Source organism: Antrostomus carolinensis, unplaced genomic scaffold (genome assembly GCF_000700745.2).
Source record: "Antrostomus carolinensis isolate BGI_N321 unplaced genomic scaffold, ASM70074v2 scaffold49320, whole genome shotgun sequence".
In the NCBI taxonomy this organism is placed as follows: Eukaryota; Metazoa; Chordata; class Aves; order Caprimulgiformes; family Caprimulgidae; genus Antrostomus; species Antrostomus carolinensis.
This window is the reverse complement of record NW_010287297.1, coordinates 6595-20597: the sequence shown is the minus strand read 5'-3', so window position 1 is coordinate 20597 and position 14003 is coordinate 6595. Positions and strand designations below refer to the sequence as shown.

Sequence of the window (14003 nt, the reverse complement as noted above, 5' to 3'; positions counted from 1 at the left end):
GTTCTCACCAGGAAATACATATTTGAGATAAAGGATTATTATATTTTTGAAGATGAATATTAACACAAGTTAGAATAGTATAAACTTTGTTTCTTTTTAGAAACATGTCTTTTTGCTTATTCTTCTCTCTCCTGTCTCTCATTCCTTTTCTTTAATCCTGACCTTTTTATTTTTTATTTTAAGCAAAGCATGTTACACAAGTACAGACTTCAGTTGTGCTGAATCTCTGATCACTGTTCCGAACAGAAATGTTTTGGTGCTGGTTACTGTTCTGTACCAGGGAGCTACCGCATTTCAAGCATCTACAGAACCAAAACAGGTTTGCAATTTTGTCTACTGTTTAATGTGTTCTTCTGCTCTTTGTCTGGGTTTTATTTCAGGGCATCTAGATGATGATGGGTTGCCACATGGATTCTGTACAGTCACCTATTCATCGACAGACAGATTTGAGGGAAACTTTGTGCATGGGGAAAAGAATGGCCGTGGCAAGTTCTTCTTTTTTGATGGAAGGTAGGCACTGACTCTTCAATATTTCTTCTGTATTCTGCTTCCTGCTTGCAGTGATACAAAACTAATCTACATTGATTGTATGCTGCTGGGTTTCTGGATAAGCTTTCTCATTAAAAACTGTAGCTGGAAAGTTTTCTCTACTGCTGCTGTAGTCTACCTTTGTGGGCTTGGGGACTTTGTATGTGACATGATGCCAGGAGTTGTTTCCTGGTGAGAGAATGCAGCGGTGTGAACTCTTTTAGCACTGTAAAGTTATGAACTAACTGGAGACCAAAAGAGCTGGTAGGTGGTCAGAGCTATTGGAAATGATGCTGATGCTGACTTGGACTACAAAGTTCAAGTCCATAACTGCGGGTGGAATTCTTTGTTTGTCTTATAGCCACATACAGAGACTGCAGCTGGACTGGGAGCTCCCTGTGCCCAACAGCAGGCACCGGCGTAGGGCCTTGACAGAGAGGCTTACTCTCTGCTTGGTCTTGGAAATTGTTTAGTGGTTAAAGGATTGAGTTAAACATGGTTTTGTTCCCATCTCTACCTCATCCTCTGCAAGTTACTTGTGGCCTGATTCCTTTCAGAAAAACCCCTATAACTTCCCCTCTCTTCATGGGGAATTGTGACAGTGGAACTGGGCTAGTCTGTGCCTATGCCTCTATTTTCTTCTCAGGTCTTCATTACGAACACCTTGTACATCTTCCCCCAGCTGCAGCATTTCTCCCTGCAGTTGCTCAGAACTTCCTCCAAAGGAGCAGCAAATGTATAAAATGACACGATTCTTCCTGGGTTTGCAGCTGTTGATGGCACTATGAATAGCAGCCCTTAAACTGACAGTCGTGCCGGGTCTACTCTCCTCCTGCTCAGCGAACTTCTGAGCAGGAGCAGAGGTATTGTGCTGTCTCAGTGAGTCAGCTCCTTGTCTGTACTTGCCTTTTCAATTGCTTCATACTGGGGATTGTGGGGCTTTTTTAATGAGAAAGATAATATATTTATTCAGTTATGCAGAAACTGATCAGGCCTCCAAGCTTGGATGAAGAAAAATCCCCACTGTTGTTGGTAATGGGCTTATTAAATCTTGTGTGAGTAACTGAAAATCAGTACTGCCCACTAGCTGACCTCTCTAAAATAGCTTTTTTTTAAAGTTGGCAGACAGCATCTATATGGACACATGTACGTAATGCTTCTGTGCTTGTTGATGATCTCAGCAGAGCAGTTGCTGATTGTACAGTCAGAGAAACTGACCCGCTATTTTGTTTGTAGGGCTGCTCCTCCAAGTCATACAGGGTACAGGCAGTGCTCTGTGGGAAAACTCAGGCTGCTGCTGAGTCTTTTCTGTACCACTTCAGTGTTGCCAACTCTTTTTTTTTTTTTTTCTCTCTGTAATTTTTGTAACCCTTAAAAAAATTGGAACAGTTAGCTAGTGTATGACTTCAGGAACTAGCAGAATAAAAATATACAAAAATAGTCTGTAATGTGGTTTTGGAAAATGGGATATTTTTATAAACTGCCCTAAGCTTACTTTAATTTCACTAGAGCAGCCTTAACTGAGCAGTGACTAGTTCTAAAGATGTAGCAATTTACCTACCTAGCTGTGCCCAGCTAGCAAGAGTAAACTGCTCTCTGCAGTGGATGGTTCAGGTGTCACAACATGTCAGAGGAAGAATGACCTGGCGTAAAATGGGACCTGCTGTTTGCATTACCCATGCCCTGGGCAGGGGTGAGTGCTTATGAAGAAGAGAAATGAATGCCAAAAATATCTCAAAACACCTCTCCCCTTACAGCGTTGTGTGCGTCAGTGCAGTAAGTTAGCTGGTTTCAGCATTCCTGGATCCGTTTCCCTTGCAGGCTGCTGGTAAAAGCTGGGCTGCTTTAGGTCTGTTGTTCAGGAATAGTTGAGTCCTGTCAGACACTGGACTGGCAGCAGTGTCAGCGTTCTCATTTTTTGGGTGTGGGGAAATAGGACTGGCTGCCTCATTTGCCTCAGTGAAAACTTTTCCCTTCATTGGAATAGCTGCCACCTTTCTGTGGATTGTTTAAGGGAGTAGAAACCTGGAACGAAACATCAGGTGTTTTTTCCTCCCCTCTTTGAAAACAGGGGAGGAAAACATGTTGTTGAACGTATTCTTTCAGAGAGAGCAGTTTCACCTCTGGCATACTCCCTGTTTTGGGTCACATACTTGAGCTTTCATTGGTGCTGTGCAAAACACTTTGCGCAATAACCGAGAGCCTGTTTGGCACAGAGCTGCAGCTGCTGTTCTCCCTTAACTGGGAGCTCTTGTAAACTGACATCTCCCAGAACACACTAGAGAACTGGATTATTTTTAAGAGGAAGTTTTCAGTGTTCCCATATAGAAGGAGAGGTAGGAGATCAGAGAGTGATCTCCACTTGGATCAGGGTCTATCGATGTAACTTAATACCTGGAAGGATATTGCAGTAAATATTCCCCCCCCTCCCAGCTCTTATCACTGGTTTATTTTTTAGGTAGTGGATATCCTAGATCTCCTCTAGGCCTGGTGGATAGTGGGAAGACAGTACATCTGATGAACCTTGACTTTAGTAAAACTTTATGTTAAATACGATAATCTGAGAAGCAAACCAGCTTCTCGAGGTTTGTATTAACAAGATTTTGTTTATGCAAGATGCAGAAGCTGTTTATTCTCCCTTGTGCTGGTCAGGTCTTAGTTGTAAGTATTGGGTCTGCCTGCAGACACCATACTTTGAGAGCTTAAAAACAGAGAGAGAGAAGGGGGGGAGTGAGGTGGAAATAACTCAAAAACTGAGAAGTTTAAAAGTTTTAGAGAACCTGATTTTCTAGGCAAGGTTGAAAGACATGGAATTCTTTCTTTAGGTATCTTTCTTTTGATTTTCTTAGGTGATATGGGAGTAGAAAGAGGTGGATCTTTTGGACATTGTTTGGAGCATAATACAATGAAAGAAAACATAAAGATTTGAGTTACAGTGAAAGAAAATACTTTTTTTCCAGTGCTGAAGCACTGTTGTAATTTAGCAACTTGTTAACTTCAGCTAATACCATTAAAGGGAACAAGAAGGTTTTTTGGTCTGTTTCATTACATAAACTGGGGGTGGCTGCTTCTTTTAAAGAGTAATCCTCCATGTGGGCTCTGTGTGCGTTGCCAGCTACAATGAGATTCAAATCTGGTGATCTGTGATAAACTAGAGGAGAAAGTGATGTGATTTACAGTCGAGTAAGTGCACAGATTTCTGGTGCTTCCCTCATCTGCTCTGCTCCTTCCCTGTGCTGTAGTGCTGTAGCTGTCTGTGCAGCTCTGGAGCAACCTGGATCAAGAAATTAATCTGACTGAAAAGTAAAACTAATTTCCTGCCCTTTCCTGCTCTGCGTCTGGTTTGCATTGAGGCTTTTACTGTAGTATATTTCCCCCTGGAAACCTCAGCCAGCTTGCCAGTTATGTAAAAACAGAGTGTGAAGCTTTAGGAACCAGAAAGTAAATTCTGAGAAAACATTCCTTACACAACTCTTGAAAATCTGTTTGGTAAAATTTTGTAAAACATGTAGAGTCTTCCAGATTCTCTTTGAGCTTTTACCTTAGATGTCTGCATCAGAAAAAGAATTATGCAGTGAAAAGTATGTGTACTGCTGCTGGCTGGGGTAAAAGCTAAGCAGTTTGTGTTTCCTTATGGCAGTTCTAACCTGAGAAGGAAATAATTGAGTAGATCCTCTTTTGCTGTTGTGCTTTATTCTTTGTAGTTTCTCTCCACAGCCTTTTTTTTCTTTTTTTTTTTTTTTAAGAAAGGAAGCAAAGCAGGTTGCAGGATTATTACTCCCCTTCTCAAGGGTTTGCAAGACAAAACTGAAGTGAAATGTTTCTTTGTTCAAATCCAAGTGCAGCGCTAGTTCTGTTTGACAGACTGTGTTCCATTTTAATAGAATTACATGAAAAATGACAGTGCTTTTAGCAAATCCAGTGCAGATTGCTGCGAAGTGTATCACTAAGGAGCTGCCGCTGAACTGGTAGCAGGTTGCAGTTTGTGCTGCTTTGTGCTCCACCTGCACGGCAGTTCAGTTTCATCATCTCACCAGAGGGATGTCAGTAAAGATCGAAACCTAGGAGGTAGATAATCCTACCGTGAGAGTAGCGTGCTTGAGCAACAATTTCTTCTTTGGCCACAAGCATCCATTCACTGCTGTAATTTGCTACCTCAGCCTATGAAAAACGCTCAGCAATGTAATGGAGATGAATAACACTGTGCCCGTGCAACACACCCTGGTGAAAGGATGGCCTGAGTTGTTCTCTGCCTTTACACATCTGTAGAAAAATGTTTCTGTTTTTCATCTTCACTTTCCAGAGAAGTCAAGTTTACCTTCCTGCTCCACTTCCCTTTGTCCCCATCAAATTTGATTGAAACGAGCAAACACATCAGAGTTTTAGACATGGGAGAGAATAGTTCTTGGCAGGAGACAGAGGAGAGATGCTGTAAGTGGTGTCCAGGGAGAAAGTCCCGGCAGCCACCACCGAGCCTTTCAGCATGCCTGTCTGTCCCTCTGCACAGGGCTGTGCCCCACGGCAGCCTGAGATCTTAGAGAGAAGCCACCAAGAAAATGTGGTCTGAAGAAAATGTGTGATTGTTGCAGGGCGGTGTGTGTTTCAGGGAGAGTTGTGGGGTACCCAGCAAGAGCAAACCAGACATCATCAGTTACCCCCTCCTAGGACCTGGCTTTCTCGAAGGTTTCCCCTCAGCCTCTCTGTACCAGTAATAGAATGATGAGCAGAGGAGCGGGGTTGTGCTGTGCCTCGTATCGAGGCTTTGGGTTCACCTCTTTGAGAAGTGAATAGTCTTGCACTGCTGTTTTCTTTCTCTCTTTGCCAGCACCCTGGAAGGGTACTATGTTGATGACGCCCTGCAAGGCCAGGGAATCTACACTTATGAGGATGGAGTGGTCCTTCATGGCACCTATGTGGATGGAGAGCTGAATGGACCAGCCCAGGAGTATGACAGTGATGGGCGGCTGATATTCAAAGGGCAGTATAAAGACAACATTCGACATGGAGTTTGTTGGATTTATTACCCGGTAAGCCTGATCACCCCCTCTATTGCAGAATAATACCATTATGTATCTTGCTTTTCTCCCCAGCTGAAAGAAATATCTACCATGATCCAGCTATCCAAAAATCAACACAGAAAAATCTGGGTGGAAGATCTGCGTGTTCTAATTTTGGATAATCCAACATATAGTTAAACCTTTTCAGTGTTGAACATTTGCCCAGCAGACAGGATTCAGAAAGGCTGCGAGATGCCTCTATTATTTTAATCTTTCAAGGAATGCAGACCCTTGAAAGGGCATTTATGTGTGTGTCCTTGCAAAGGCTGGGCTGGTGATTTTCCCGCTGACTGCAGGTGAGGAGCACGGAGCCATGCAAGCTGTTGCAGCCTGCTGCTCTGATTGAACTAGGAGGGGAGACTTTGTCCATTCCTGCAGGAAATGCTGTGAAATCTGTCTTTGCCCAACAAATTGGATGTAACTGGTGTGAGAGCTGTGCCTCTGGCTGGTGTGTGGACAAGGGCTTTGCTTATTAAGCAAGCCAGAATGTTATTTTTCTGCTTCCTGGTAAACACTCCAATACTCCTCTGGAAAACTGCAGGAAGTTTTAATGTGCTTTTATAACCATGCTAGTTAGGGCTGTTTAGGGTTGTACTGGTTTTTAGGGATTTTTTTTTAATGTAATTTTTTTTAAATTTTAATTCCTATTCAGCCTTACCCAGCACTCCAGGGCTGAACCTTTTGCTCTATATGTTGTGCTGAGGAGGGGTAAACATCTGCATGTGATTAAGCTGCTGGTCAATACACAACCTATTTCTCTGCTACATATTGCACGTACTTTAGTTGCAGTTTCATTTCAAAAGCTCACCGTTGGCTGTTCATTTTATTTACTGGTTTTCACTATTGCCATTAAGCATGTGTTAGAATCAACAAATGCTTGGTGTGTTACACTGCCAAACAAGTAGCAGTTTTTCAGTAGTAGTGTACAAAGTACACACAGCTGACCCTTCAGGTCATGTTTCGTCTTCCAGCTGACAAAGTGTTGCTGTACCTTCTGGAAATGTGGGTATTTAGAGGTTGTTTATCATTGTCATCTTGCCAATCTAAAGGGTGTGAGGTGTTTCAAAAGAACCTTTGCCATGGAAGTAATTGTTTCTGCATGGTTCTGTGCATGCTGCTGTGTGCACAATTTTTTACCCAAACTTAAGAGTATGTTTGAAGCTCTTTTCATCCTTGGAGTTGAACAAAATGTTGCCACTCTGAAATAGAGGCTGTGTGCAGTAATCTTGATCTAAATCAGTGTGTTTCCACATCACACCTGCTGTTTCGGCTCCAGGGCATTATTTGAAGATGTTTACTTATCCTTCTTGAAATAAACACCTGAAATTGCTAGACCTGTGTTAATCTGTGCATCTCATTCAGCAATTCTGTAAACAGATCTAACTGGAGTTGCAGGCAAATCACAGATGGCAAAGCCCAGGGCTAAAATGTGTAAACCTTAGAGAGGAAATGTGTTGCTGATGATGGCTTTCAGCAAGCAGTTTTTCTCACTTAGTACCACCTGACATCATGGAGGGTGCTGGTGACAGACAAACTCTCTAGTTGTCCAGCAAATATTTTTCTTTCTTTTTTAATAGGCTCAAGTCTTTTGATGTACCATGAATTAGCAGTGAGCAAGACAGTGTTTTAATTTTTTCTTTCCTCCAGCACAGTGCTGTACTAAAAAACTCAGACCAAGTTTGCGTGTGGTTTTGCACCTTGATTCACAGACTGTTCACATAAAGATTTTGCTAGTTGAAACTCAGTATGTGTTACATGGAAGGAAACACTCTTGGGTTTTTCCTATTTCAGACAATGTAGGAAACACCATTCATTTCTTTTATCAGTTTTATCCTGCCTGGAATGACTTCACCCAGCTTCTTTGTGTGTCTGTTTCATACTCATTTTCATGATCTTGCATCTGAACTTACTGTAGCTTAGATTCCTTCTTTAAAAAGTTGGGAAAATCTTTTTCATTTACTGAAGATAATAAAGTATAACTAAATGCTCTGCCTTTTCTTTCTTGCCCATTCTTTCAGGATGGAGGCAGCCTTGTGGGAGAAGTGAATGAAGATGGGGAGATGACTGGAGAGAAGATAGCCTATGTGTACCCTGACGGAAAGACTGCATATTCTGGAAGGTTCATAGATGGAGAAATGATAGAAGCAAAGCTGGCAACTCTGACATCTGTAGAGGATGGGAAACCTCAGTTTGAAGTAGTACCAGGCAGTAAGTTCAGCTAACACAGAAACTTGTGTTCTCACTACCAGGTCTTTGCTGCAAACAGCTTGGTTTCTCTAATGTTTCCCCACTAACAACTCGAAAGGCTGGCTGCAGTAAGAAGTCTGTTAGTGAGAAGCTCTTTTTCTAAGTTACAGAGTTGGCCAGAAGGGTGTGTGGAGTGATCCCTTTGCCCAGGAAGCAAAGGGGAATGACCCATGTGGTGGTGCTGCTGAACTGCATTTCACAGCCCTTCTCCTGCATGCCCATGGGCACACTGCACACACCGTTGCCATCTGTGTGAGCAGGAAAACCTGCCTAACCGCGTTAATGCTGGCACAGTTACAGGCTTTGTTTTGTCAGGAAAATAACTGAAAGCAGAGAGGGAGGCTGTGGTGTGGTTGTAGCTCTGTCAGTTGGGTTTGTGCAAGTGAAGGTGAATATCCTGGCGTCTTCGTGTCTGGGCTGAAAGGACACAGGGGTTGGAGTTGGTGAACTAGATTCAGTTGTTGTGTAACAGTCTGATTCACCAGCACCCTTCAGCCTGTCTGGTGCTGCTGATAGAAAGTGGCTGTGAAATGATTAGAATCAGCATGGTGCCTTTGGCCCATCTAGCCCAGTGCTCCTTCTCCTGGGCAGTGGTGGCTGGGCCTGTAGTTCTGAAGAAATTTTGTTGCTCTGAGGTGTATGTGATGTTTTGGAGGTGAGGGGGTTAAGCTGCACACAGGGCCATGAGTAATAAACAGGGACTATGCTAACACATTTGCTGTTTTGCCAGCAAATATTGTCTCACCCCATATGAAATAAGAACATAAAACTCATTGAAAAGGCATTGAGAAGCAAATGCATGTGACTTTTTATTTTTTAAATCTCTCAGTTGTGATAGCAAATCAAAATTTAACTTAAAAGATAGCTTCTGAGAGGGTGCAGTTGTGCTTTGTAAATAGGATTGAATTACACTCTGGAGGAAGCTGGCTTCAGCCAGAACAGATCTTGGGCACTAGGGACAATGGCCTTTTATCAGGCTTTGTAATATCATCTTTTGTTTTGTTTTTTTTCTTTCTTCCCACCTTATTTCCACCTGCATTGTAACCGGTCTCCCAGATAGTCCTCTGGCAGTTGATTGTAGAGGGGTGTAAGGTTAAAATTAGAGCTGTACTGCTGAGTTGCTTATTAATGGCAGGAAATAAATGACTGTAGCAAGTGTGCTTTGTGATTACTGAACATTATCTTATGGCTGAGGTCCCTTCAGGATTTGGACTAGAAAACATTTCATACTTGAACTAGTCCAAGATTTTTTTATATAATTAATGTGTTATTGAATATGTGCTTTTAAAATTTGCTTTACTCTTTAATTTTAATTAGAGACTCTAGGAGGGTCAGTTTTGAAGGACTGTCCAGTCCTCCTTTACAAATTGGTGGTTTGAAGAAGATACGTATCACCTTTTTGTGATAACACTGCTACTCTAGTATGTTGAGGGGGAAAAATAATAAAGAAACAGTATCTCACTTAAGACCTTTTACAGGTGCAGTTCCGTTTAATACCTTTTTTTGGAAACATAACATTTATTTCTTGCAGTCATTAAAATTTAATTTTGAATGCCTTGATTAAGTTAAGGGTTGTGTGCTTTTGTTACTGCCAGTTAGTTTATATTCTTTGTTGATTTCTGTTTTTGTAGGCCCAGTGTACAGTTTTGACAAATCTACTTCATCCTGCATTTCTACAAACACACTTCTTCCTGATCCTTACGAGTCAGAGAGGTAGGCTTGTGTTCTTCTTCCCTCTCTTGATATGGTCCGTATTTCTTTAATGTTGCATGCTCGGTGCCTAATTTTGCAAACCCTTTCTCATTTAAAAGTAAAATAAATAAATAAATGTTTAAGGGTTTGTGAAATGGAACGTATTACTGCACATCAGTCCACGTTTGATTTGATTGAATATCTTTCTGACTTGCAGAATAAAATTGCACTCTAGTGGCTAGAACATAGCAATACTCTTTAAGAGATTAAACTAAGATAATTTCTTAGCGTTTCAAAGATGTTCAGTCAAGTCCACATAGCCCCCATCTACAACATGCTGAGCAAAAAAGTACAGTTCCCTGTTTTCTAGATGTGTAACTCACTTCAGTGAGCTGCATTCTGTCTGTCTCACTGGATCGTGTGCATTGTACAAAGTTCTCTCCTCTCCCTACAGACGTAGCAAAGTGGCAAGAGTAAATCATCAAGCTAGAGGAAACTGAGATACTGGTTGTGACAACCCTGTCATGTCAAAACATGTTCCTCAGCAATTGACATACTGAAGTCAGTCAGTGATGTCTCTTCCATGGCTATTTCACAATTATGCTTTTTACATAGACTTTGAAGAGGCCTTGCTCTGTAGTTATCTCAATTATAGATCTTTTCTGACACTGAAATATCTAAATGAGTGATTAGCAAAATGTTGCCATTAATTTGCATCAAGTGCTTGAAAAATCTAGGCCTTCACCTTGAAAACTTGCTCAGTGTAGTAAGCTGTGCATGTTCACACCAGCAGCCTCAGCTTAGTGGGGACCTCTGGGATTCTGGTATGTTACTGAGGGTGTTTCTGAGTTGAAGCCATCATTGAGGAGAAATAGTAGATTGACACTAGAAAAAAACAAAACCAAAACCAAACAACAAAACCTTTCAAACAAATAGATAAATTCAGCCCCTACTTCCCACCAAATAGAGAGAACATGGGGAGGAGAAGGAGTTGCATTTGGAGTTCTTGAATTATTAGTTCTATTCTTGTGTTAGAAGTATTGGTCTTTATGTCAGTAGTGTTGTGATAATACTTCTTGAAAATGGAAACTGTAGCCAATCACTAATTCCATGTCCTTTTCCCCTTGTAGGGTGTATGTTGATGTCTCTCTTATTTCCAGTGCTGGAGAAGGATTATTTTCGAAAGTAGCAGCAGAAGCCAGTACAGTTATGTCCTTTTACAACGGAGTGCGAATTACACACCAGGAGGTAAAGGAGAGGAAAAAAGTCAGTCTGAATTTTCATTGCTCCTTCTGAAATCTTGTTGTAGTAGGATTTTTACACCCACCCCTTTCCCACCTTTAAGATTTAATATGATGGGACTTTAATTGAAGGAAAGTGCATGTTCACCTATGTATATATAAAAAAGTGGTGGTGGGTTTTCGGGGGTTTTTTTATTACTTACTGGAGAAGCTTTAGTTGCATGTATTTGAATGTTTGCTTTCCAATTGCTGGCAAAGTTGACCTCTCCACACACAGACACTGGATTTTTGCCTTGCAAACTAGGTAGACAGCAGAGACTGGGCCCTCAATGGAAACACAATATCCCTGGATGATGAAACAGTCATAGACGTGCCAGAGCCCTACAACCACGCCGCCAAGTACTGTGCCTCACTGGGGCATAAGGCCAACCATTCTTTCACTCCTAACTGCATCTACGACCCGTAAGTAGAGTCCTGTGTTTCAGAGGGGAGGCTGTAGCCTGGTGATCTGGGCTCACGGGGTGTTTCTGGGCAGCTGGTGGGACTGGGAGTGATGGGTGCAGGCATCAAAGGAGTTCCTGCTCGCCTGGGCTGAGATGGAAACTGGCTGGCATTGCGGGTGCTTGATGTCTCTCATGCAGTATCTTAGGTTTGCAACTGTGTTAATTTTGTCATGAACTTTAGGAGCTGCCTCTTGATTCTGAAATGCATAAGCACAGCTCTCTAAATCCTGGCTTGGCCAGGACTGCGCCGTATTTGCTGAACTACAGATGGTTGACCAGTACCATCAAATGTGCTGTCATTTCTGAAACTCCAAAAATAAGCATCTTACTGCTCTGCAGTTGGTGCGGAGTGCTGGGAAACTTTTGATGTATACATATGCTCAAAGGTATAAATATTTTCATACCAATGTATAAAGGAACAGACCTGTGGAGATAGATATATAGAAAATAGTTTTCCTTCATTAAATAAGCCAGTTCCCTTTTCTGTGGGACCCTGGGGGAAGATGTACAGAAGTATGTTACAATTGTTTGGTAGGTAACCTGTACTGAGGATGTTCAGTACAGGTTGCAGGTACAGGATGATCTCCCCATCACAAGTGAGACATGGAGCAGCTAGAACAAGGCCAGAGGAGGCCACGAGGATGATCCAAGGGCTGGAGCACCTCTCCTATGAGGACAGGCTGGGAGAGTTGGGGCTGTTCAGCCTGGAGAAGAGAAGGCTCTGGGGAGATCTTATAGCGGCCTTCCAGTACCTGAAGGGGCTACAAGGAAGCTGGGGGAGGGACTTTTCATAAGGGGAGTTAATGACAGAACAAGAGGAAATGGGTTTAAGCTGAAAGAGGGTAAGTTTAGATTAGATATTAGGAAGAAATTCTTCACTGTGAGGGTGGTCAGACACTGGAACAGGTTGCCCTGAGAAGCTGTGGATGCCCCCTCCCTGGAAGTGTTTAAGACCAGGCTGGATGAGGCTTTGAGCAACCTGGTCTAGTGGAAGGTGTCCCTGCTCATGGGAGGGGGGTTGGAACTGGATGATCTTTAAGGTCCCTTCCAACCCAAACCATTCTATGATTCTATGTGAAGATGAGTGATTTTCCGTGCTCTCCAATCTCAGAATCTATACTGTTCTCCTGTTGTGCCGATATTTACCTTTGCAAGCCCAAGGCACGTGGCAGTGGTTAACTTAGGTTTATTTACTTATTACAAAACAAGCAACGTTGCAGGACTGTTGAAAAATTTCAAGTCATAGAGGTACACAAAGCTGTTTTAATATATCAATGTTTTTGCCCTTATTACTTGAGTCTTAGTAGGATTGACTTGAAGCAATCTACTTACCTGATGCCAGATTTTGTGCTATTACTCTGAACTGTGAGTGACTTCTGAAACTATAGAAGGGGCTAACAGTGTCTGTGAATTGACAGCTAAGCCTAGCAGAGGTGTTTATTCTTTGTCTAGGTTTGTTCATCCCCGTTTTGGGCCTATCAAGTGTATCCGTACCATCAGGGCTGTGGAGAAGGATGAAGAACTAACAGTGGCTTACGGATACGATCACAACCCTGTTGGGCAGAATGGGCCAGAAGCACCGGAGTGGTACCAGCTGGAACTGAAAGCTTTCCAGGCTGCTCAGCAAAAGTGAGATGGGAGCTCCTTCTCTGCTCAGCAAACTGAAATAGAAACTTGGATCTATGCACTACCTTTATACTGAAAACTGGACAACCAGGGATTGTTCATGCTGTTGCATCATAACTTTGCATTCTGTGTTAAGAGATAAGTTTCTTGCATACTAACTAGGTTTGACTGTGTTACTCATAGCAGATTTAAAATTAGCTAGCGTTGCACCAGTCTTATCTGGAGAAATTATTTAATATTCTGTACGAGACGTGATATTCTTTGGTAGCTTCTGCTTTTGCACCATATGCAAAGATGCCAAAAGACTAGACAGAAAACTAAAATGGGTATATCGTTCACTTTTAGTCGGCAGACTTAGTGTTGCTCTCTATCTGCCTAGGCATTATTGTGCAACTGCATTTTGCATATATGCCACTTGTGATGATAACAGTAATATTTTGATATTCTCTAATAGTAGCATAATTTTGCCTTTTTAAACCTTTGATCTGAATCTTGCAATAGAGCAGTTTATTTATTAGCATATAGGAGGCTGGGTTTTAACTCCCCTTTCCTCTTGTCTGAACATTATTCTTTCTACAAATCCTCTTTTGCAGGAGAAAATCCTTTCTAACTAGTGGAAAGGCTTGTGTGTGTATGTGAGAGTGCTGTGTGTTGGTCTCTGTGGCTCTCTAAATAGTATAGCAATGTGTCCAAACCTAATATTTATCTAGCCTTTATGGCTGGCTTATTTTATTTAATTTATGATTATGACACGCAAATGAAGCTGTTCTTTGCATGAAGATTCTCTGAAAGGAGAAAATGGATTCACTTTTTGAAGGACTTTTAGAAGTTCATGTTCTGGAAGGCAACCATGTTACTTGCCTTAGTGTCCATGAGTTGGTTTGTGAATTAAAGTGGCCGGTTCTTAAGGCAAAAATTCTAGCAGTGAGATGCTTGCATCTCACGTGGATTCTCTTAAAGGAGGTGTATGTATCTGAGGGCAGGCTGTGGTACTTGGTTAAGGAGAGCTGTATCTTTTGTATGTGTTCAGTTGATAAAGAATATAGCCTTGTAGCCATCTTTTAGTAGTACTGGTTTAAGACACAGTAAATTAATATAGTATGAGATAT

At 41.9% G+C, this 14003-nt stretch overlaps 1 protein-coding gene across 1 annotated transcript; it reads left to right on the top strand.

Annotated features, from left to right (window-relative positions):
• Nucleotides 1-380: 380 nt before the first annotated feature.
• On the top strand, nucleotides 381-13774 carry SETD7 (SET domain containing 7, histone lysine methyltransferase; the record flags this gene model as incomplete). The annotated part of the gene is made up of 7 exons (XM_010162421.2): nucleotides 381-510; nucleotides 5354-5555; nucleotides 7604-7793; nucleotides 9464-9545; nucleotides 10655-10772; nucleotides 11070-11227; nucleotides 12721-13774. Coding segments are annotated over 7 exons (1061 nt in total), but the record flags the coding sequence as incomplete, so codon positions are not given.
• Nucleotides 13775-14003: the final 229 nt, after the last annotated feature.